At 39.2% G+C, this 25929-nt stretch overlaps 1 protein-coding gene across 1 annotated transcript; it reads left to right on the forward strand.

Annotated features, from left to right (window-relative positions):
- Nucleotides 1-227: 227 nt before the first annotated feature.
- Nucleotides 228-24571, forward strand: LOC149297958 (tyrosine-protein phosphatase non-receptor type 11-like). Its single transcript, XM_089487831.1, has 15 exons — nucleotides 228-241; nucleotides 4127-4249; nucleotides 12415-12609; nucleotides 14956-15148; nucleotides 15232-15351; nucleotides 16191-16304; nucleotides 17456-17552; nucleotides 18162-18241; nucleotides 19536-19685; nucleotides 20423-20554; nucleotides 22049-22203; nucleotides 22557-22624; nucleotides 23345-23496; nucleotides 23716-23816; nucleotides 24487-24571. Exons 1-15 carry the CDS (start codon nucleotides 228-230, stop codon nucleotides 24569-24571), a joined length of 1779 nt encoding a protein of 592 aa, XP_089343957.1.
- Nucleotides 24572-25929: the final 1358 nt, after the last annotated feature.

The following is a 25929-nucleotide window of genomic DNA, read 5'->3' on the forward strand; positions in this document are numbered from 1 at the left end:
GGCTAAATTCTGCCCTGACACACTGCTTGCTCTAAGAATAGATTGGCGTTAATTAGCCGCGGTGTTATATCATACCGTAGAGCTCAGTGCAGCATTGCTCAGCATCACAAGGTTGTAGCATTAAAACGGTGGCGTGACTTAGCCTTCTGGCGGTATGTCTGCAAGGCAGTGAGCTGATGATGGGGTGAAGGGCTTAGCAGACATGGCCATAGGCACCCTTCCAGTTTATGCTACATAAGGGGTGGGATTTTATTTTAATGTAACCTCCGTGTCTAGAAGTTATATTTTACATGATAGTTCCACGTTCCATGCTAAACTGTGTGTGTGTATGTATATGTATATGTATATATATATATATATATATATATATATATAATGTATATATGCAAGATTGCCCAACTGGTATATATGTTGTAAAGTCAAAAATTCAATTTATTTTAACATGGAGGTTTTGCACACAAAAAAGACTTGTGTATATATAACAATACAATAAATAAGCAGCATTTTTACTACCAAGTTCTTGCAGGAACATATGCATTATATTATATTTTATATAAAAGAAGATTCACCCAGGTATATAGCCATTTTTTAAGACTATGTGCAGAGTTCACTTCTAGTGGTGTGTGTGCATATATATGATATACACACAAATATAAAATATATTGCACACTGTTATGTGAAAGGTTGGCCTTTAAGAGACAAAATAACAACCGATTATAATAATAAAACCATAATATTTGTATGTAAACTTTAACTCGTTATCGTCGGTATTGTTGCCTCTCCTTATTTTTAGGTTGAATAAACCCTGTAAGAAAAAATGTTATGTAGAGCCCTGCAAACAATACAGTCTTTTTTTGATTATAAATATGATATGGGGTTGGTGATCCTCTGAGTTTTTTAAAAAAAAACCTAAACACAGTGTATTTCTTAACGCCAACTTTGACTTCTTTGATATTCGAGTGTTCTCACCCAATGGGTTAAATAACCCTTTTGCTCAGACACGCTGTCCCTTCAATATGTAACGGCAGCCACAGGCAGTATCTTTCTCCTTCAGGGAGGAGGTTAGTGGTGTGGATTTGACCCACTGAGGGAGTGTTTTACGGGAGATAACACAGGAGGCTAGCAGCTAGATAAGGGCCTACTGGAGACTTTTCTTGCTTAACTCCTTTTAACCCTACAGTGTTGTAGATCACTTTAATTGCAAGTAAATTATTTTAAAATTGTATGGATTTGTAGTTTTTCATTAAAAAAAATAGCAAGACACAATGTCCAAATTATGAATAATCGTAATAGTCGGCTAAACCAGGGTATGAACTTCAAGAAGAGACTCACATTAGGATTCCAATGGAATTGTAACTAAGGGATCACTGGAGACTGAATACATTTGTATTAAGTGCTATTGCATTTGTCGATGGAAAATCCACTTCTTTGTAACCTTAAAGAAGAGCATTAAAGATGAAGTGTGAATGGTGTTTGATGTTATCTCATCATTTTCTCATTAAATGGTATAGTAAATATTTTCTTAATGGTAGTGCCTGGGACTGGTAGTTGGAATCTGGGTTGGTATGTGGGACATTTGGATGGAACCATGGCTCCTATATGTACCCCAAGAAGCATAGCTTTCAACTATGGTATGCTGTTAAGCAAGGATCAAATATCATGTCGCAGCTGTACATAGGTTATGAATACCAGACATAAACTGCACAGATCAATGTAGCAACGTAGGGTGGATGTAAAGTTCATATGGAGGGCCAAGGGGATAAATACTTTCATTTCTACCCACAGGCAATCACATAGGAGTTAAACAGTGCATTACATACTATGCAAAGTATATGTGAGCTGGGTAGATAAGCGAATTTTCATAGGTACTTTTAAATTCAGATTAACAAGTACACATACCGGTATTTGACTATTTTTGGGTTCTGATGAGTTGTTTCTCTGGGTATAGTGATGACTGTTTAGCTCTGGTAAACTCTTTAAGTTGGCTGGGACAGTGTAACATTTACTGAAAGCTTTTACAACGTCTTATGATTTAATAAAAGGAACAATAATGCTTTCTTTAACCAAAAAGAGTGATGCACTTGTTCTTCTGTGCTTCCCTAGTTTCTCGTTGATGAATGATCCAAAACCCAACTTTAATAGGAATTGCAGTTATCTATAATTAAGTTACCCATACCTCAACAGGATTTTCATCTTTGAAAATCACTAACTAGAACGTGTCATTAATATGGCGGAGTCAACCTCATATTCATGGGAATCTGTACCTTCATCTTGTAATTAAATACAGACCCTGAGAATTTGTGGAAAGATGCGCTCTTTTCGAATGACGAATGGCCTCCACTGGTGGTGGGTTCTTCTGGATGTGTGCAGGTACCTGCTTCTTCAAAGTGGAGGTTGGCATACCTACTAGCGCCATGAGACACTTCTGACATCTTCAGGAATTTGTTTTTCTTCTTTGTTTTGGATCCCTTTGAATCATAACATTTGATATTGTAGACTCAAAAAAATATTATAAAAGTCAGTTGTGAGTGACATGCCAATTAAGATTACAGTTTGTTGTTGAACCACCAGAGCTATTATTACATGAACCAGTAATTTCTGGAATGGATGGGCTGATGGTTATATTGCCTGTGTCGATGCATCACATCTTGGTGCATGTGTGTGTTTATAAAGTGCTCTGATTGTATCTTAGCTGTTCCCAAGTGATGTACACAATCAAGGAGCTCAGCCATCTGTGTGCCAAGATGTTTGCATGCATGGGAACACCTAAAATGATCATCGTTGGTGGTCCATGTAACCCCTTCATTACTACAGAACTTTCTCCTTTAAGGCATTGTTGCAAAGATGTGGGAAATGGTTGGCATTATTATCCTTTTTACCTGCTTGGGACAGCTTCAGCATGTTTGAGATACATACCATACATCATTATTCTCTTATTCAAATAATAAATATTCACATTTTATATTTAAAACATATAATTGGGCTTATAAAAGCTAATTTTGGTGAAATGTTTTTTTTTTTAAAAACATGGTTTTATCTCAGTAGCAACCAATGGAATGTTACTGCTGATAGAAACATTCCAGTAGTTGCTATGGTGATAAGACCACTTTGTGTGCTTCCAACCAGGATCACTGTTAATACATTACCCCAACCTGTGTATTTATTTTTTTGGTGTTGAAATGTACTAAAAATTACAACATTATAAACTTTTGTCTGTATTGAAACTGAGAATAAGGATTTAGGTTACATGAAAAGCATCTTATGTACTTTTTTTTCCGTAAAATCAAATTAATGTTTAACCACCGTGGGAAAAGTATGTAACACTTTTAAGATGAACTGTTTGAAATAAGTAAAAAGACAAGACATGTAGAAGTAAAAGTGCCCACCACAAAAAAACCAACGTATAAAGACTAACATCTCAAAGCATTTGCGTGGCTTGTATTCTGGATAACTTAGTTCACGTACTTTCTAAGTAAAGATGACCGCCGGAAAGGGATTTCTGAAGCATATGCACCAAGGCGAGTGGTTTAAAAGTTATTTTGAGTGATCACGGGTTTTGTAATGTCTGCAGAGCTGTCCTTTTATAGAGAGTTTAGAACCCAACTTTTACCTTTATGGCATAGAGACAGTGCTGCTCTGTCTAAACCCCAATATAAAGAGAAAAAATAATATGATAAAAAATAACGTTTGTTAGATTAAATGAAAAACCTCAATATTGAGGTTTTTCATTTGTGGGTTATTTTTAAATCTATGGCATGACGTTGCAATTAGTTGGATTGTAATGACAGACACCTTTTACCTGCTTGGATGGAACAATGTTAGCTCTATGGATAAGTGTCTCCGCGTGGAATGTGTTATCAACACCTCAGAGATCCCTTCTTGGGATATTATCGTCTCAATCTGTACCTACGCCACAATATCCAGTTATACATCATGTCATAAACACAGGGATTTTTATGCATAGGTGTGGATTTTCAATTATAGGAGCTAGACATCTGCCAAAATAACACATCATTCTCACTATGTTAAATCTACTTTACTTGGCAAGGAAGTGTAGCATTTAGAAACCTTACCCTGAACTCCAAATTGTAAACCGAGCCTCTGCTTTTTTTTCTTTTTCTCCTAGATGGTTTCATCCTAATATCAATGGACTGGAAGCAGAAACGCTACTACTAAAACATGGAGGGCATGGAAGCTTCTTGGCCCGACCCAGCAAGAGTAACCCAGGAGACTTCACGCTCTCTGTCAGGTAAGAAAACAAAGCACCCCGGGAAGTGAAAATACAGGATATCCTCACCGTGTCTTAACATCTTAGGAAGTTGGTGTCAATCGCAAAATATCTTGGGAATAGTAAATCTGAATCGAGCAAACAACTGTTTGGTAACTCTTGGATAAGAGCTGGGTTAGAGTCATCCAGGACGTCGCCTACAAGTAGCTCCCATCCATGATAGTTACAATTCTGCAGAGTGCCGGTAAGCCTTTAACCAGCGTAACTGGCAGATCTAGGTAGGATAGCGCCCTCGGTCTGTGTGACCATCTGAAGTGGAACTACAGGATCTGAGATTATATAAAAAAAAGTAGAGGAACATTAAATGTCAAACATTAAATGTCTAATTATCATTAGAGTGTGAATAAGTATATAAAAATTGAATTTAAGTGTGCTAGTTGTGCAGGCCGGGGTCACTGTGGGTTCGTACGAATACTTATTACTCGCAAACAGGACAGCTCATTTCCTGCCGTCGAGCCCCTGGAAAATTCTGTTTCTGTAGTGTTTGCACCTGGCATGTTTATACACACAAGCAATGCTTACACACGGCCTCCGCTTGGTTTATGCTTTCACGTAAGTCTGTTAGTATCTGTAGCTTCCTGTTCACCCACACAGGAAATGGCATACACAACGTGTTATCACATTTCAACAGTCATTGGAAAATTCCAAATTGCCTTTAGCTTGATACAGAGTGGCGGGCGTTAACGATTTCTCATTGTGTGCCATCCTGGACATAACGGGGGGATACATGTCACTGTATGGTGCAACTGGTACGTGATTGTCACATGTGCAATAGGATGTTTACATTCAGACATCTTTTATATAATACCCGCCATATTTCAGGTGTCCAAAGCTGGACACTTGGAAGGTGTGGCATGGCCACCGACCACCTTGCAGGACTCAACTGCGGAGCATCATGAGGTGGCCATATAGGGATTTTATAGCTCCATGAGCCAGACCTCCCTGTCTAGGGAGTGCCGCTGACATCGTGGGGCATGCGCTATTGTTGGAGGAGGAGTGGGCAGGGAGCGGGGCGAGCTGCAATGCCACTCCCATGACAAGGAGTCTCTCCATGAGTTCCCAGGTATGATAACTGGGTAAAGACTTACATAGACTTACAAAAAAAAAAAAAAAAGGAAATGGTGAGAAATGATGACAGCTGGACTCGGGTATTATCATAACGGTAGGGTGCAGACTCTGCCTCACCTGTCTGGGATACGCCGTAGCTGCATACGAAGCAGATCATTTCTTCACCCACAGGGTAGTTTTAAGATAATGAACCAGACTTGCCAGACTATGATTTTACCCGCTTTTCACCATAATCTGTATTCACTACTTTGGTTGGGGTTTATATGGTGGTCTCCCTGTGGAAGTTAAAGTGACCTGATGATGATGAACTTTTATTTCTTCTAATTTTCAGCTTTGAAAAGTTAAAGGGTGTCGTATTGTTATGTACCTTTTTGAACGGATGACATTAGAAAGCCGCCTCAACTTCCTGTTCTCAGAATCTTTTGCAATATGTTACCCCCCCTGTGTTTGCCTCTTTGGTTGAAGCTGATTCTTGGAACCAGATATATTTCAATGAATCTATTGTGTGTGCGTGTTATATGTGTGTGCGTGTATGGTGTGTGTGCGTGTGTGTGTATATGTATATGTATATGTGTATATATATATATATAAGTCAAAATGAAGACAAAAAAGAAAACATGTCAGCTTTACTAACAAGGAAGCACAGAGACTCTTTTTCTGCTCAAACTTTGTCCCAGGGGGTAACTTGGTCGGTTCAAGGATGGTGTGAGCAGCCTTTGGGGAAACCTGCGTTGCGCCTTTCATATTTGCTGAATTTAGTGCCAGTATCTGTATTAATGGGCTTTGGTTGGTATAAAGTCAGTTATGTTCAACGCCTGGGTTTTGTTATTTTATTATTATTGTACCTTATATAATTTATTTTTTTTTAACTTCCCTTCGTGGCTGTTTTATGCTGACAACATATTTGTGGAATAATCTGAAACAGGATATGTGAGAGCCTTCCCGCAAACTCCCATCTGCTGTATGTTACGTAACGCATGTATATCCTTCAGCCGTCCAATGAATGACGCTTGTATTTTTTTCAGAAAAACTGAATCAAACAAACGCTATGTTTAACTAATCAATTATTTTAAACATACTAGTACTCTCGCATAGCATTGGCATTATATCTCCTTAACTTTAGAATTTAACCCTGGCTGGATAAAAGTACTGCAAGTTCTTTTTTAGCAGTTTATTGACCTAAACCAGCAATACATGTACAGGTAGCTCCCATGACACTCAGGCAGCAGCTGAGATATTAATAACTGCTTCTGGAGATCTTCAGCGTAGTAAATCAATAGCTGCTGGAGAAATACTTATTTCATTTTAATGAAGTCATAGCTTTATTTTTTCCTGAATGATCTTAATGTGCTTAAGGTGTTCTCTCAGACCGCACCTGCCCCGCAGAGGGTTTCTACGTAAAATAATCTGCAAGACACTGAAGTCTCACACTGTTTATTGGGGTGTCGTGGGGCAGTTTGTAGTAGGGTTCAGCCTTTGCTCAAGGAGAATGCTGAGAGGGGTCAGCAAACCCTAACGGGGGAGTCAAGGAGCAGCCGCTGCTTGTTTCGCTAAAAGAAAATAAACATCCTGCTTCACCGATCCCTGTGGTAAAAAGGCCAAAGCCGCTCCTTTAAGTATATATACAAATGTTTTATGATTCTAAAAGACTTTATTATTTTTGGAAAGCATGAAATCCATTTAAAGACTTTAAAGCGTGCGCTCTTCTGCTTAAAGGAGATGTCCCATGGAAAAAATTCTCCTTGAGCATAGTGTGCCGTGCTGTATACAGTAACGTAGGTTAGCATTGACCAATAAAAAGTCCTTTTGTTCCAATAAACGTCCTTTATCTGCGGACCTGGAGGCTGCCACTGTTTTCGGTCATGTGATATTATGGGTGACTCAAACCCCACACTGAGCTGCTTCTTTATGGCAATGCTAATGAAGTCTATTCCTCCATAGACTTTCATAAGTCAGAGTGTTAGGCTGGGTGATTAAGACTGACCCATTCTAATGTTTACTGCAGACAGCAATGATAAGGAGTCAGGGTGCTTCTCTAGTAGCTTGGGCTAAGATAGCAGAGCGAGGACAAATACTAATGGCTAATATGCAGGAGCCTGAAAACCATTATATTATGAGAAAAACTAGAACTGCTTTAAAAAGAAGTCATGTTTTATCCGTAACCAGACATTTATTAATGTACTCTTACGTGCTTGGGTTAGGTAATTACATAAAGTCATGCTCGCTTATTAATACCCAGCTTTATGAGCTTGTGTTGTATGACAGGTTCTCTAAACATGCTATTAAGGACATGTATAAATGATTTTTGTCCATGTAATGAACTTCTGTGAAGCAGGATGGTGACTGAGAGCATCAGAATGAATGCTTTCTGAGTTCATAGCTCTTGACAGAGTTGCCCGAGGGTTTTGGCATTAAGAGAATCTTTCTTTGTACCCAGACAAAAGCCGCGATTGTGGAGGGTGCCGTCATGCTCAGACAGTTGCTTTGGTGATGAAGAGGTTAAGGGTGTTAGGGGGAAAGATTCAAAACAGGGGACCCTTTGTGTATTCTTTCAAGTTTGAAAAAAAAAAGCAATGTTCTGAAGACTAGTAACCGTCCAGGTTTAAGGACTATCCTGTGTTCCCTTATGGTATATATTTATGGTGGCATTCTCTCTATGACATACCAAGAGTTGGATGCAACTACACGGTGTAGAAAAAGACTGTCAGGGACTTCTAGGAACCAAGGCAAAGACCCTGGGTTGTATAGATTACCAAAGCCATGTATCCTGCTATAGGACAGCCAAAGTCAATGAGGGTCACGTATAGAAGGTGATGGGTTTTAAAACCATAGCAACCAATGTAATGATAACAGTCAGCAGTGACGTTCTACTGGTGGGTAAGATCACTTTGCATTACCCCTCGGGCAATTTAACTTCGGAAAATATGTATCACTTTCTAAAATTCCTCTTAGACAAAACATTAATTACACTCTCCAGTTTGATAAGGATATAAAATAACTATCTTCTTTTTTTTTTAAAAAAATCAGCAACCTATGAGTAGCGCCTTCTGTATCGCATGAGAAATATTCCCGGCAGAACATTGGCAAATAATTATTGTTGAGAAGGATTTGGATGTTGACCCATGCAAAGGCTGGTGTTTCCAACTTTACTGTTTAGTTACAATAGTGTACAAAATCCTCCAGGGTAGGTAGATCAGCAGCTTTAACTTTATTCATATGTGCAGTTCCAATATTTAAAATCATAGAAAATTCTAATGCTCTTATGGGTGACTTTGAGGCCTTTTCTTAGGCTATAAACTGATCTATAAGTAAAGAGATAAGGTTCTTTATGGATGTAGCTGGCTCCTGTGCCATCAGAAACTGGCAAAGGGGAGAAGGTGCGCAGGACATGGAGATCGACAGGTAAAAAAATTATTGTTTTTCTCTTAAGTGAACAATTGTGGAAACCTTACTTTTTAATATAAGTAAGGTTTGCATAATTAAGATTAAACCTTTCCCAATGATGCTTCTCACTCAGATAGTCTTCTTGGAAGAGTAAAACCAAGGCATTTAATATAACGCAAGGCAACAAAAGAAGAATTTGGTATGTTTGAAAATTAGCCCTATAAACATAAAAACCAACTAGACCAAAAATGTTTGGGTTTTTTTATGTCAAAAACACGCAGACCCATTTTTTCTTAGTTGATGAGTTTGTATAATTGTATGAGAATGTTTCCTTTTCATCTGGTTGCTCAATGCCAAGTGAAGCCAACATTAATCATCTGTAGTTCCTGTAAATATGGCAACAGATTTATTTAGAAAAAATAGTCTACATGGTTAAAATGGTGTACAATAATAATCTGTATAGGAAGAAGCAGAAAATAGAGTGATGCAAATTAAGTAGTTCCCCATCAGCTGAAACAGATCATTTCCAGAGCAGACTCCTACAGAAGAGGAGGTGGAAGTCATGGAGGTTTGTAGCCCCAACAATAAAAAGGCATGACATATAAGACAACATTGACCAAACATTTTTCCATATATCACTCCGGTGTAGTTTTATCCTTGTTTACACATATTTAGTCACCCCATACAGTGAAAGAACAACATTGTCAACTGTAAGCAAGTAGCCACCCTCTAACCGGTCTTCTCACGTGACATTATTCCTGGAATAAAATTTTAGTTGATTAACTAATTATTCTTGTGTATTTAACAGTAGTAGGATTTGGTTATTCAACAGTACTATAAATGATTTTTCTAAGGATTTGATGCCTGTAACTGAGTAGGTTTAGAATGCAAGCTTTCATGTCCTCTCAGGTCTTTTCCTCAGGCATGATGTTTCTACTGCTGTATTTAGGTACAAAGGTGTGAAATTCAGTTGAGTAGATGGAATAGAAGAGATGATAGGCGGCCAGCACAGAGATCCAGACCCAGTAGTGTAACTGCAGGGTTCAAGGAGGCCCGGGGCGACACATGCAACCCATTGCTCCTGTCTCTCCATACTGCTTCAAAATTGTTCAGGAAGGGCCCTTCCTAAGCAATTTTGAGCCGGCGCGGAGAGGGAGACAGGCACGCAGCAGGGTCACGGTATGTCATGTGACACCGCAGTGAGGATAGGTAATGAGGTGTGGGATGGACAGATGTCTGTATGTGGGTATGTTAGCATAGATTTGTGTGTGAGCAAGCGTGTGTAAGTGATGTGAGATGGAGTGTGTGTCATTATTAGGGGTGTGAGAGGGAAAGTGTGTATGAATGAGTGTGTGTGTGTGTGTGTGTGTTGGGGCAAAGATGGCACAGACAAGCTGTCTGGGGCAAAGATGTCTAGATCTCTGAGTACTTTAATATGCATTATACCAAAATAAAGACAAGTAAAGCACTTGCCTGACCTAGAAGTTGCATTCTTTCATTAAAAGCTTTCCTGTTGCTCAATGGTCTGAGAATGGGAAGACTTTCCACAGAAGCTCCCTGGGATCTAGAAAGACAGGGAGATGCATTTGTCCAAACACATCTCTTGCAGGGCATTTAGCTAGACATTATGGTGAAAGGGACACGGACCATGTGAAAATTAAAGTGCATATGATGGCTAGAGTTCCCCTTCAACGCATAGTTCCACCATCTTGAAAACCACAGATTACTTTAAGCTGAGGGTTTTTCCTTTCTGTACCTCTTCTTTAACAGAATATATATATATATAGTTAAAACCGGTCTGCCCTTCAGGCAGTAGAAACGCACTTCCCAACAAGTCAAGCGGACGCGGTACCATTGCACGTGTTTCTGATATACTTTATTTATACGGCGATGTGAGAGATGGAGAGAGGAGACACACACCTGGACAGGCTTTTCCTAGTGTGTAGCTTAGTTGTTTTTTTCGGAGGGTCAGCGGTTTTCACTCCCTGTCCAGGTTTTATCTTCTATTGTAAATTGTGAAAGCCACGAGCTGGTTGGATACTGGCGAGCCCAACAAGTGCTCTCCTTCAGTACTTCAGCCTTTTTCTCCCTGTATGTGGCAGGGGGGTATCTAGTGCCTGAAGTAGGTTTTTCTTACTTTTTTGAATGGGTGTTTGCAACAGTTGTGTGCTGCCTTTCCTAAGGAGTAGTACTTACCAGAACTGACGTGAAAACCAAATTGTTGTATCTGTTTTGCTGTTCTTGTAACAATATGTGGCTTGTGACTTCATTTGGATTATAAATAGTTAAGCAATTTATGTTGCACGTTTCATCATGTGTGACGCAATCGATGCTGTCTTCCGACCTCGAAGAGGCTTCCAGGTCACCAGAACTAGCTGCTGAAATCATGGCTTGGAGCATACTTACATGAAACATATTTGTGAGACTGTGCGACAAATATCACATATATATTCCTTATAATCATAGGTCAATAAGTGAAGGATATAAAACTAGGGTGGGCTTCTTTTAGCGTAGGCTTCAAGTGGAGCTTAGTGGGGGGAAAAAAACATAAAATCCTTCGTGTTTTGACCTTCTGGGCCGCTGTCACCTGTACCTGATCCTTCCGTTGAGTATAAATGGAAAGAGCTGATGGCTCCCATCCTCCCCTATGACCGTCCTGTCATCACGATCGGAATCGCATCGCTTGTCTCTCTCCTCTCTCTGTGCTGATAGCTGGGCTTTGCCTCCGTGGTGTGAGAAATCATTTAGTTTGTTGTCGAATCTGTTGCTATACACACTGGAATGTGATACACAAACGCAGCACATAGCCAGACAGAAAAATGTCTTCGGCCGTCAGATACCATCCTCGGGTTTCACCAACTTGAAGCAAATCTTCATATTTTGTCTAATTTAATGTAAAATTAGTACTTGCGCAAAAATATAAAATTTTATTTAGCAAAACTATAATAATTTCAATCCCTTTGAGTGGTTTATAAAATGTATAAATGATTTATTACATTCACAATGTACATTTTCTATGACCAAGCATTGCATATAAGTGATGATTCCCAGGTAGAGAGCAGGAGTCATAAATATTTAACATAAAACTCCAATTTATTCTTAGATTATTTAAGAAATCTACATTTTTTAATAAGGCTTCAAAAATAAGCCAGAATTCAATTCTTTGCAACAAAATCCACAAAAGAATATCACTTAAATAATACATTAAAATATATTCTTGTTTTTTAGCACACATGCTTAATTCAGGAATACTTTACATTGTGTTCATTAGTACTTGTCTATAATATGCACCCCCCCTTGTAAAAAAGGAGCAAAAATGTGCGTATTATATATATGATTTTACAGTAACCCTATATATTTGTCCAAATTTTGTTTTTTTTCTAGCCAGTTTTTCATAGAAATTCTCTGAGGCTGCCTGCTTTTTTAAATATATAATCATTTTTCATTAAATTTGTATTTTCTTGAACTTCCAACAGGTTTTATCGTGTAGCACATTATTATTAATAATGGCTTGGGATTTGGTAAAAGTTGTTCCATTATAATTAACATGCATTTAATTGTTTGTTCCTTCTACTTAGAGTAATGACAGCAATTACTGAACCGTAACTGCGTCATACAGTCTAATACCTCTTATGAACATCGCTTATGTTTTTTTTTTGTTTTTTTTTTTATAGGAGACAAAATGAAGTCACACACATTAAAATCCAAAATACCGGTGATTACTATGACCTCTATGGCGGTGAGACTTTTGCGACACTGGCCGAGTTGGTGCAGTATTACACAGAACAGCAAGGGCTCCTACGTGAAAAAAACGGCGATGTCATTGAGCTCCGATACCCGCTCAACTCCCAGGACCCAACATCGGAAAGGTCAGCGTCCCTTACGGAGGGTCATTTCCTCCTACGGCAATAGTGCCACCTGCTGCGCATAATAATAATAATTCTAACCATATCGGATATTGATGTGTATGATTGGCATATTGCCAATAAGTTATTTGGAATTCAATTTAGAAAAACTCTGTATTCTTTTTGATGTCTGCCCAGGCTTCACTATATTTCGAAAAATAAAACTACTAAAGCTTATTCCAGTGAGCTTTCCAAATTATTTGTTCCCTGTGTGTGTGTGTGTGTGTGTGTGTGTATATATGTATAAAATCTGAGGAATTGTGTCCCTTTTTAATGAAGGTCACTTATGGGGGGGGGGATATAACAAATAATATGATATTTAAACGGTATGTGATTATATAGTACATAATTGTGGAGTCCTTGTATACCCAGGTTTATGTAGTGTTTTGATTTTAATGTCTACTTATAGGACTTAATTTTTATGTCTAGATTATGTTATCACTATGGTTTTAATGTAACCAACAAAAATCTTAGATTGTAAACTCATGAACAGGACTCTCAAAAGCCCACAATTTTTGCCAGGAACTTATGCATGAAAGCGCCATAAAGCTAGATAAGCAATCTCACAGGCAGGGTCATCCAAGCCTGATGTATCTTCATGTTTATGTATTTTTCTGTGTATTTGTTAACCATCATATATTTAAATTGTACAGCGCTGCAGAAGGTTAGGACTTAATAAATAAAGCATAAAATGAAATAATAAAATCCAGGGCCAAGACTTGCACTGATACAGGGTAAGCAACAGGTTCTACAAAACATTGTACCACTGTGCTTCTAGAGAGCGGATTCTGCTAGAGGGTTTTATTTAAAATGTAATATATTGGTAAATCAAACTTTTATTGAGAGCTTCCCGGGAAGAAAGACCGACTTGTGTCTTTGGAGACACCTAGTGGCCATCCCTGATATAGCAGGTCAGGAAATATTGGAGTTGCATAGTAGGAGCAATGCCTAATATAATGATAGTGAAAGCAGCTTTTAGAGATACTTCGGTTGCAGATTCTATACGGCCTTTTCTTGTTGCCAAGTACTGAAAGTTAGCTTATTTTTCTAAGCTACAAAATGACCAGTTAGGGGGTTCACAAAGGTGACCCAGGTGTGAACACTGGACAAAACATGGGCAAAACCTCAATTGTAGAATATATGTTTAAGCTGTTCCAGGTCTATAAAATGCGATCATAATTTGCATTAATATTTTTTTCCAGATATCTGAAAATATTTCTATTTATATTTAGGATAATCAATGGATAATATTTCAGTTGAAGGGACAGTTATACCAGATTCAGGTTTTAATAATTAAAAACCAGTGTTTTTAATTATTTATCAGAAAAAAATCTGACCCTTTAAGGCTGTCGGATATATAAATGGCCTATTTCATGAGCACTTTAAAAAGCTGCAAGCCTGCCCCCTGTAGCCATTCTGGGATATATTCATATTGGCAGGTAATCCTCGGGAAGCCAGTTAGCCTGCCAGACGCAGCAGGGATTAGGTCAGCCTCGCACTGTATGTATGTACGGCTCTTGCGGAGCAATAACACAAGGCTAGCTGAATTGTTGATTTTACAGTTTTTGACATCTGATTCTGTGCTACCAGAAAATCGAATCAATCAAAGCTGAGTGGCTTTAAACCACAGTCTGTGTGTCTGCACCGCAAGGCGAGATGCTTAATAGAAGCAACAATTAAAGATTTTGTGGTAGAATTTTAAATTTTAAAAATGTGGTTTTTTTTTTAAAGGCATTAAATTAGAATTAATTTCTAACAAATCTTTATGGATCTTACGATATTTGTGGACATAGTTCTTTGACGATATTGAAGTCCTAACATTCCTGGATGGAATACAGCGAGTGTCAAAGTTTTCCCTATAAGAATTCTCTTACTTCATAATGGCTGCCCTCCAAGAGGTCCCCCATGTTTTGGCTTCATGTTCCAGTTTATGTCACATTTTGATGACCTGTCTGTTGTGACCACAGTCTTGGCAGAACTAGTTGGCTACTTAACATGGTCCTGTGGTTACTTGGCTATCATGACTGCTTAGTCCTTCATGTTGGAATAGCTTAACCACCGATTTTTGTGCGAAGTCTCCCAAGTGCAGAATGCTTCCTCCGTGTTCGGTTTCTTCTAAAGCAGCAGATTAATGGAAGGAAGGGCTTGTGAAGCCTGAACAGGTTTGGACCTCACAGGTACCATGAAATCAAGTAACTCGCCGGATTAGGGAATCCCTGAGCAGCGACCATACATCTATTTCACTTTCTTCCTTTCTTACGGATTTCTAGATTAAGATTAATGTCCACGTTAACGGTCTGTCTATTTTAGGTGGTATCACGGACACCTTTCTGGCCGGGAAGCTGAAAAGCTTCTTCTGGAAAAAGGAAAGCCTGGGAGTTTCCTGGTGAGGGAAAGCCAGAGCAAGCCAGGGGATTTTGTATTGTCCGTCCTGACAAGCGAAGAAAAGCTTGAGAATGGAGAACGTAAATCCCGTGTAACGCATGTGATGATACGGTTTCAGGTAACTGTAAAGCAGATACGTCCTGCAGAATCATGTCTTTTTTATTTTTTTAGTTGACTTAACCCCTTCTTTTTTCATGTCAGCCGGATGGCAAATACGATGTTGGAGGTGGTGAGCGCTTTGATACACTAACTGATCTACTAGAGCACTACAAAAAGAATCCAATGGTAGAGAAGTCTGGGGCAGTGGTGCATCTTAAACAGGTAACCTTCACTGCATTCTTATCATGGATGCACCAAATTAACTGTATTTAGAATTCTCAAAGGTGTATATATATATTGGTTTAAACTTTTAGTAACATTGTAATCTATAAAAATACAAACCAGTTGATGAAACCCAAACGGGCCAAAATGTTTTTGACTTGGAGAACCTAATGAGTTGAAATTGTTGCCAACATTGGAGTCTGTTGAACATAATGATCTCTCTACTCATTGCTTGTGATATATCAGTTGAGCTCTCACTGAATGATCAGACACTCGGGCAGCTTGGGGTCCCCTGCATCTCCTCTTCAGTAGGCACTCAGCTTGGCACTCATGGAGCTACAAATGTCCTCAAGTTGGCCACAAGCCATGCATGTGAAGCATAGAGCTGGACACAGCATCCAGAGTCCTGGACCGCAGGGGCAGGAGGTAGCAAAGGGCTTATTCAGAGTGAACATATCAAATGTACAGTAGTCTATAGATATTCTATTGTGGTACAATAGGTATGAATACATTAGGAAAGAAGGTCCCTGTCCCATAATAGTAGGGAGTGTGAGTCAAGGTTTTGACTTACTGTAGTGCAACAATTAAGAGGTGTTCCTTTAGTTTGGTTTTGAAGTTGTGGGTTTGGATCCATTTGTAATGTCTGTAGACTACTTTTCTTATTATATGACTTTACCCTCACTTTATTATTATGCTGTAAACTGTAAAGCATTGCATACATGTGTTAGCACTGTATAAATGAACATACACAACATGCACTTGTGCAGTAAGTAGATACGCACTTCTATATGACTGCTATTCTTCTTGACTTTGCTCCCTTAAAACGTGTGTTTTTCTAGCCTTTTAATGCCACGAGGATCAGTGCAGCCAATATAGAGACGCGTGTACGTGAGCTGAACAAAATAGCTGATAACGCAGACAAGGCCAAGCAAGGATTCTGGGAAGAGTTTGAGGTATGTGTTATTAATATGTGATGTATATTAACGCAGCACGTCTCATTACTAGGGACTATATATACACAATCAGGGCAGTTAATATAGAAAGTGACGGCAGATAAGAACCGTTCGGCCCATCCCGTGTATAATTCACCTCCAGATAAAGATATTTTGGCAAATGTAATCACTATCTTCAAAAAGGTTGAAAACGGTTCCAACAAACGGCGCTACTGTGGTAGTTCTAAAATGAAATTGGGTTTTGTTTTACTTCTTTTAAGTAAAATTAGAAACAACCTAAGGCATAAATATTAGGGATTCTGTCTTACTATATGGCCAATTTTTTCTTAGCACGCCACTATGTCAAAATACCTATGTCAAAGAAGATAAAAAAGCACTGCTTTTTAACCCGATTTAACACCTTCTCTGGACACCATTAAACAGGCATCTGTGTGGCAGAAGAGGTTCGGTCAGAACCTGCATATATGCACAGCAAAAACATATACAGAAACAGGAGAGAACAACTTAAAAAGCATAAAAGGAATTCCCAGGTTGCTTCTAAAATAACAATGATCAATAAATACATAAAACCGAGCAAGAATTCAGCGCATGCCCAGCGAATACCATTCAAAAAACACATATCTAAGGCATAAATATTGGGGATTGCATCACACTATATGTTGTTTTTTTTCTGTATACATATTGTTTATTATTATTTAAGTATGAATTAGCCTTTTTATGCTTTTGAGGCTCGACTCCCCTTTCTGTACATGTTTAATATGGAGTCAAAAATAAGCCATCATGTGTGATTTTTGGTGTAGTGGCAAGTTAGAAGCAGAAACTATTTTTATTTTGCACAAAAAACACGTTATTACTGAATTTTAGGTGGGCAGATACTGTTCTTGCTATAAATACTCGCAAATCATAGCAGACAGATCTGAGTGCGCCGGAGCTGAAGGTGGCGAATGTGTTATGTGTGGAGTTAGGTTAAAAGTGGCTATGAGTGGATTATTAAGTGCCTGGCAGGCTCTTCCCAGTTATTTGTCCCACGTCGCACGGCTTTTAGTATTTCTATTAGAGTTGTTGCTTGCGTCTGGTAAGTGTTGGCATAAATGGAGCTCCTGCGAATGGCTGTAAGACTTGCCGCTTGAGCTCTCTTTTCTTCTGTGCAGATGCTACAGCAGCAGGAGTGTAAATTGCTCTACTCCAGGAAAGAAGGACAACGGCTGGAAAACAAAAGCAAGAACAGATATAAGAATATCCTACCTTGTAAGTGGCGCTGAGAATTTGCTGCAAAAACACACACACATTCTATAGATTCAATGGCAATAGTCATCAAAGACACAAACCACGGAGGGTACAGACACCACACGTTCTTTGCAAGCCCCTTGCCCAGTAGTCAAGAAGAAGTGCCTCCCTTGGCTAAACTCACCTTTTTTTCCTGCCCCTTGTCTGTCCATCCGTAGGTCCCTTAGAGATCTTGGTTATGATGTCATAACTCTGCTCAGCAAATTTCTGACTTCCTTTGAATGGAAAGTTGTGTGACTGGCTTCGGTAACCTAAAATTAGTCTCACCAGCAGTAAGAAGTCAAAGGCAAACTGCTGCTTTTACGAGCCGTACCAAACTGTAAAGAACTGGCATATTTTTTATTGATTTAATGCAGAATGGGAGTTCAAAAGTTTCAAAAGAATTAAAGTATCCGAAGTTTAGGCAAGTTTTTTTGTTTTCTTTTAAAGTGGACAGACAATTTGTAAATACGTCATTCTCCGGCTGTCCTCTTGGGGAAGTAACATTTTGTTCTCGGGTTAAAAAAAAATAAATACATTTGTACGATTGAATTGAGCAACATGACCGTCTTTCCTCCTGCACTGTTGCAGTCGATACAACGCGGGTTGCTTTGCGAGATGTTGATGAGAGCATCCCGGGATCAGATTACATCAATGCAAATTACATCAAGGTAAAGGCTGTGAACACTACATTTTGGTACATTCACAGAGTTTAGTAACTCAATAACAATTGAAAAGTATTATACACTTTAAATGTGGGAAATAAACTAACATAGAGCAATGAATATTTTAACTACCACTGCTAGTATGAAGCCATTTTTACGTTGGATAATTGCACCTATTTTCATTAAAGGTACTCTCTTCCCGGCCTTTTGGCTAAGATCAAGTGAGTACCGGTGACGAGGGAAAGCTTGGTCCTCTGGCCTTAAGGCCGAGGAACCAGGAAGCCCGGGGTGCCTTCTTTGAGCCCCCGCCCGGGGTGCCTTCTTTGAGCCCCCGCCCGGGGTGCCTTCTTTGAGCCCCCAGTGCTGTTTCCTGGGCGCACTCACAGTTCTGATTTACTATGGGGGGCAAATAAGTGCACAAAGTTCCCCCCAGATGCTGCATGGCGTATCTTCACTTCCCTGGCCCTTCTGGGCCTGGTGAGGAAAAAAAATATATACTGGCTGAGGCCTTAAATGGCTTTTTTTTTTCGATTTACCTCACAATTGCACATGTTCCTACTATTTTTTGTGGTTTTTTTAGTATTTAATGATTTTGCACTGTATAAACAGACGGACACTGGTTCACGGTTTTGGACACTGGAAATGTCTCAGTGGGGCTGGTTTTTTGCGGGAGAGACGGTTGATGCCTTGTGGCTCTCGCCCCTTCCTGGAGGTTACAGTGGTGCTCGTGTGGGCCAAGAGGATCCATACCTTTTTTCAGGCTAATGTCTGGCAGGGAAGGAAGCTCGTCTCCATGGGGAGTGCCTCCTCAGGAGATGTTGGGATTTTAGCCTCCATTGCGGCTCTTAATCTGAGCACAAGGAGCACGTTCTTCAAAAAAAAATAGAAGCATCATACTGTTGAATTTCCAAACTTTTCCCAGAAATAATTCCTTAGTCATGCAAAGATTTGGTATCATTTATAATTTTAGTGGGAACACTTAAATGTCACTGGACAACAAAACTGGTACCGATGAGTGTTTTTAGTGTCTCTGACAGCGGCCTGTTTTTGTTCTCTTTTGGGGTTAAACCTTTGGCGGAAAGACTAAAATGACAAATCTGCTAATATTTATTTGCTTAACGCGCTAGAGAGTACAATAAATGTTTGTCTATATGGAACACCTTACACAAATGCTTAGTCTCCTTTGCACTGGGGAAGGACATGGAATCAGGTGAGGTCTCTCCATTACGCTCTGTCACATAACCACAAGGATTAAAGGGTTCTTTTACTAAATGTTCTACTGTGTGCCTTCCTTCTCCAGAACGATGATTCTCGAGGTTCCCAGCACAGTAAAGTGTATATCGCCACTCAGGGCTGTCTGCAGAACACGGTGTGCGACTTCTGGAAAATGGTGTATCAGGAAAACACACACGTCATTGTCATGACTACCAAAGAAATGGAGCGATCCAGGGTATGACGTGTTCCCATTTTTAGTGGCCCTGTACCTTTAGTATCATTTCTATGTATTATGACCCCCTATACGCTCAGATCATAGTTACATAGTTCATAATGTTGAAAAAAAGACCTAAGTCCATCAAGTTCAACCTAACCTTCCTATTCTTGACCCAAAAGAAGACATAAAGAAACCCTAATTAAGATCATCTACCCATTTGCACCCGTGCTGCCTTCAGCGCTTGGTATTTGTAATTAGACCTTTTTCGAACACATTGCGGGTGGTAAAACAGCATTTAGCAAAGTTCATGTTGATGTCTGGTGTGACCTATAGGAACATATTTAGTCTCCCTGTGTACGGTATTAGGTTCAGGAAGCAAAAATAAGTATGCCCCATACCTCACAATATTCCTAAATATTAAACATTACACAGGATACGCACCGCAATTTCCATTTATTATTACTAATAGGTTTTATTGAGGGTGTTCATTATCTTCAGCCTCCATTGGCGTACTTGTTATAAAATTTAGTGTGAATTACCCGTTTGTATTGTTTGATCCCTCTTGGATCTATAGCTTCTATACATAAATTAGTTAATCCTACCTAGGGATGAAGTCACATGGATGTCGTGAAACATGCAGGGTGGCCACGATTATTTTAATTGCCTGTCAATGCACAACGAATGTAGAAGTTGAATTGAAAAAGCACTGTGATAATGAGTTTCATGATAACTTTTTATTTCTGTGCCCTCCCCAGAAAAAGTGTTTTTGCTATTGGCCAGACGAAAATTGTTCCAAAGACTACGGTGGCATCGGGGTGCAGAGTTTGGCTGTGCATTTGGAAAAAGACTACATCCTGAGAGAGCTGCAGATGTCTCGTGTAGACGGGGTAAGGCTTTCAAACCACACGTGCAACGGTGATACTCTCTTTGAGGATAAGACTTTCTCGGTGCATTTTCAATTGAAACAAGAAAAAACAAGACTTAATCTTTAGTCATTGGCTTATGTTCCTGCTACCGTCACTTAAACCTGGAAGTGTACATAAGTACGCTTCCTGGTCTTGCTCTGATGTTCAGCCAACATATATGTAATGGACTGCCATGACGCCGCTTGAATTTAAAAGGCGGCGCTCCTGTTGACTTTCGTTTCAGTGGCAGTGATACAGAGCATGCGCAGGAAGTGAGCTTAAGTATGCTTCCTGGTTTCAGATGTCTCATTTTTTTCTAAATCCCATAACTAAAGAACACCTGCGTAGTTTGAAGGCCATAAGGAGAATTCAAGTTGTAAGAAGCCATTTTCATGCTATAGGCCTGAGTGCTAAGAACATGTGTTTTTAATCACATGACATAGCTGTAAGAGGGTCTTCTGTGGAATGCCAGTGTATCATATAACTGGCCCAATAGGATTCCTAAAATGTATATATTGCCTGTATATAGCAAGAACTTTTACCATTTTGGGGACTAGATTGTTCCTTTTAAAGTTCTGCAAGGTTCTTTTATTGAATTTGCACAATGCACGTGGATATTGTTGTCATTCTTTTCCTTTTTGATTAGTGGACGTGAAAAATGCTATTACTATCAGTAAAAGTATTGGATATTTCATTAGGCAATTATTCTGGGGATCGTGCTCGGGAACATGTTCAGGAAATTGTACCGCTTTACCCCTTTGCCCTTTACGCGTAACTACCATTGTCACCGTGCTCTATCTTTTCTATTCTTACCTTTTAGCCATTAATGTATATTTAGGAGCATTGTTTACTTGGTACCTTACATCTGCCTAGAATTTTCATTTGCATAAAATGATTTAAATATCTGCATTATTTTAAATTGTTAAGAAATCAACCATTGAAAACATTGCTAACAGTATCCGCCGTGTCTTTTTATCAGCCGCTGTAATTTGCCTCCTCTTCTGTCTTTGGGAAAAAGCAATTTCCCTATACAGCCGCTTACCCATATATAATTTGATAATAGAAATATTATAGTCCATTTATCATGTTTCTGAAGACTGATATTTGGATCAGAGAGTTAGAAATTGACTCCAAAGATCGCATCTCAGTTGTACTGCTGTAATTATAGTGAGGGGATGCAGTAAAATAGATTGGTACCATAGATTATCGTATACCCCGTCCGTATAGAATTGTTTCAGGCTGCCATGTTGCATTAGTATAATTTGTGCATGTAATGACAAGCAGTACATCTATGTGTGTTAAATGAAACTCTGCAGTATCCCCTCCTTTTATATATATAAAACATATATATGCTTGTTTGTATATTTGGTAGTGGCCAAGTTGCTGTTACATCTGAAATCTATTTGTGGTGATAGTTTTATAGATCTGATTCATCCTTGCGAAGGGTCTAAAGATTTTTTTTTCTTTCTTTCCCAGGAAGAGCCACCGCGGCAAATTTGGCATTATCAGTATCTGAGCTGGCCAGACCACGGGGTTCCCAACGAGCCAGGAGGAGTGCTGAGATTCCTGGAAGAAATCAATGCAGCCCAACACTGCACTCCTCAGTCTGGGCCTATTGTGGTGCACTGCAGGTGAGCGAGCGGCAGACTGCTGCGCATGATACTGCTTGACCCCAGGGACACCAGAATGCTTGTGTCAATTGGCCATTCGTTTTTTAGAAGCGATATGTATAATGCATGCGCTAACATCCAGGCTCCCGTTATGGCTGTTCACTCTGGCTCCTATGCAGTGGTCTTAGCATTGTCCTACCGGACAGAAGACAGTCCTGTCTGCAAATCATATTCAGCATTAGCTAGTCTGGGATTAGAGTCCCAGGTGCAAAAATAATTACTTAGCTAAAAACTAGAAATAACAACAATTAAAACAATTTACCATTGGTTTCCTTTTTATTGTGTCTGTCATGTATAATTTTTTTTTCTTCTAGTGCCGGTATTGGACGAACTGGGACAATAATAGTAATCGATATTCTGGTCGATGTTATTAACAGACAAGGTAACAGCAACAAAGCTCTCCCTCTACCTAATACACATTGGCTTACTGCTTCTTCTTAATTCATATAAAGTGTCTAGATCCTTCTATGAAAGAAGAGTGGGATATTTCTCAGTCTACGAAAGTGGTGGTGGTTGTCTTATTGTGAATATAGACGTACTCATAACTCTTTTCAAATAGTCAGAGATGAAGACTTTGTTTTAGGGCTTCACTAAGACTTGTGGCATATTACTAGTGTATTAGTAGCAATATATACAATTAAGGCAATTAGAAGCAGAATTATTATTATTAGGAACAATGGACAGGGGGATTTGTGATGGTGATTGGGGGATAGAGCTTACAATAAGGGTCATGTGATTTTGGGGGATATATTCTTCTCTCCATGTTGGCTGTGTGTTAGCTGTGCGCTGCAATAACTTCCTAAGTCTATTGTTAATTGAAATTCATTAAGGCAAAACCTTAACATGTTAATTATGTACTATAAAGCAATGATATCACAGCTGAGGTAGCAAGAAGCTAGATCTCAGCACACTAAAGGCTGGCTCAGATTCATGGAAATAGCTGGAGATCTATGGGTTAGGACCTTAAATATAAATACCGTCATCCTACCTACAGACAAAATATTCAGGACTTTATACAATGGTATAAAAAAATAAAAATATGCTTCACATTAGAAATAATGTTGAATGCTACTTCCGATAATTGACAATTGCTTGGACACAGGCTTGGATTGCGATATCGACGTCCCGAAAACAATTCAGATGGTGCGGCAGCAGCGGTCAGGCATGGTGCAAACAGAGGCCCAATATAAGTTCATTTACATGGCGGTGCAGAAATATATAGAATCCAGGAAGAAACTTTTAGAAGATGAACAGGTGAGTGAATGGGATTCCGCAAAGTTGAATGTCCTGCTGCATTCATACATTTCCATCTTTTTTAAGTTAATTTTGTAAATGATACCATAATGTTCCACGCATTAAAACAGCCTGTTATTCTCAAAGAAATCTAAAAAAAAGATTGAGACACTTTAGGTATGTTTTTTTGAAGGATCTTGGTATTTTTTCATAACGTTAATATAAATTTTTCGACTGTAGAGGGGTAAGAAGAAGGATCGCGAATACAGCAACATTCACTATTCACCGGGGGAGAAGGTCAAACCCAAGCAGCCGCCATCTGTAGCTCCAAATCCAACCAGGTAAGAGGGAGGCAAGCTGGTGGGAAGTCATTTTTTTCCATGCCGCGTAGAGGTAGGGATCATGTAAAGCAATTTTTTGGCGTTTGGAGAGAGACTGCAGCAGGGAGTTTTTTTTGTGGTTTAAAGCAGGCACTAGTAGCTTGTTGCTATGGAAACTGAAAAAAGTTTCTTGTTTCTGTGTTTTTGTTATGGGATTAAACCTTCAAAGGAAACAATAAAATGGCAGATCTTCTATAATTACTTGAAAGCTCTGTATTTTTTTTTCATTTCATATTTTAATACTGTTATTTTATATGCTACCATAAAGTTGCCTTCCGTTTGCCATGCATCGCCTTTCAAGGATGACTTGACAATGCTCTACGAAACAATCAACTCAATGGTTAATGTTTCAGTTCATTAGTTTCTCCTAAACCTGAAGATGTGTCCTCTGAGGTCTTGAAAGCTTATCTGACTACTTTTACTTGATCACGCAACTTCTTCTACAGGATGAATCCTAACCTAACCTAGTTTCATATCAAGCCGATATAATTGGAAGTCAATGATTAATTCCTCAATCTGTATCACTCACAACGAGCAATCCTGGTGCAAAGTTATTAGTGGTGCGGTAACCATAGCAACCGATTGTTACTGCAGTGAATAATCATGGCATGCTGGTTTTTTTTTCTAACAGGGTAAATGATGATTCCGCTTGTGTCTATGAAAATCTCAACATTAGAAGCACGCATGTGTCTACTACGAGTAATTCTGGCAGATAAGTCTTGTCCGTTATCGAGATGCGCAGATAACAGTAAAAAAGGTGAGCCCTCCCTCCCATACGGTCTGAGGAATGACCGTCTTGTACTTCTGTTATTTGCACAGTTTTTTTCATCCATGTTTTTTTTTTCTGCCCATGGAGTTATTAGATGGTAAGAAGTGCATTTAGTTTCTGGTAGCCAGTGTGCTTATTAAATTGTGATCTGATGGTGTAAAGGGAGTTTTGAGTTATTTTTATGGGAATGACTCATACTATAGAAACTAGATCATGTGAATATGTGCTTTGTAAGCATTGGTATAGCAGATGAGCAGTAAGCAAACTCTGTTTAGCCAGCGTGTGCAACATCCCTCCTTAATGGGGTTGGATGTCAGTAGCAGCCAAAAATTCACTGCTACTGGCATAACTATAGAGCATAACTAGTTGCCAAGCCCAGTGTTTAGCAGGGGGATAGGAAAATAGTACCATTAGAGCAAATAGAAGTTTATTCCCTGCTTTCACAAAGGGCTTTCATGCTCTATGATATTGCTCTTGATATGAAGTCATAACCCGGTGCTTTTGCTGACAACCAGGAAACTGGACCAGGTAACGGGTGGTCTGGGCAGTAGCTTCCTCCGCCAGCAGGCCACCTGAGAACCATTGAACCATCTACGGTTTTGGTTGCTGCTGCTAATGGCCTATTAAACGCCTCTATGATATAGGCAGGTAAAGTATATATTGTATGACAGATATCCGAGTGCATTTCAGACTCGTACCATTTAAAATGATTTGCCTTAGCCGCTCCCAGAGTACAACCTGTGACGCCTGTCTTGAAAGGTTACTACCCCTTTAACTTACAAAGGCCTGCCAATCACAGCAGCTTTGCATTGCACGATTTTCAGGTTTATTGCTTCTACACACCCTAGCAAATCACAAATCGCTCTTTTCATTAGTTTCTAATATAAGAACATGTTAAATGTCACATGCAGGGAAAATATTTGCTTTCTGTGACATAAGGAATTCTCTTCTGTATAGGACAGTACATATCGTCTCGGTTTCCTGGCCGTGGCTGTCTGGAGATGCCCCCCAGTTCTGCAGCCTATCCCTGCCTAGCCCCCCGAGCCAGCTCCAGGAGGCACCCAGCGTGAACGAGAGAAGGAGGTGTGCGCTGTGAGGGACACGGCGCCTACAGTAACTTATTACTAGAGAACACTTCGGTTGCCTTGATGTTTGGCAAAGTATTTATTTAAGTGCCTCAGAATGTCTGTGGAGTTTTAATTTTTTGTTACTATTCTGTTTTTATTCTGTTTTGTAAAAAATGTAAAATAAATTCCTGGTTCTGTACAATAAAAAACTTTCTTAATTTTAATTTTTTTTTTACTA

This window comes from Sceloporus occidentalis, unplaced genomic scaffold (genome assembly GCF_023333645.1).
Source record: "Sceloporus occidentalis isolate IW3139 unplaced genomic scaffold, rSceOcc1.0.p SCAF_35, whole genome shotgun sequence".
Classification (NCBI taxonomy): Eukaryota; Metazoa; Chordata; class Lepidosauria; order Squamata; family Phrynosomatidae; genus Sceloporus; species Sceloporus occidentalis.

Coding starts and splice junctions, on each gene's coding strand:
- LOC149297958 (XM_089487831.1), top strand. Junction 4,250..12,414: donor GACTTCACGCTCTCTGTCAG/GTAAGAAAACAA, acceptor TTTTTTTTATAG/GAGACAAAATGAAGTCACAC. Junction 16,305..17,455: donor GATTCTGGGAAGAGTTTGAG/GTATGTGTTATT, acceptor TCTTCTGTGCAG/ATGCTACAGCAGCAGGAGTG.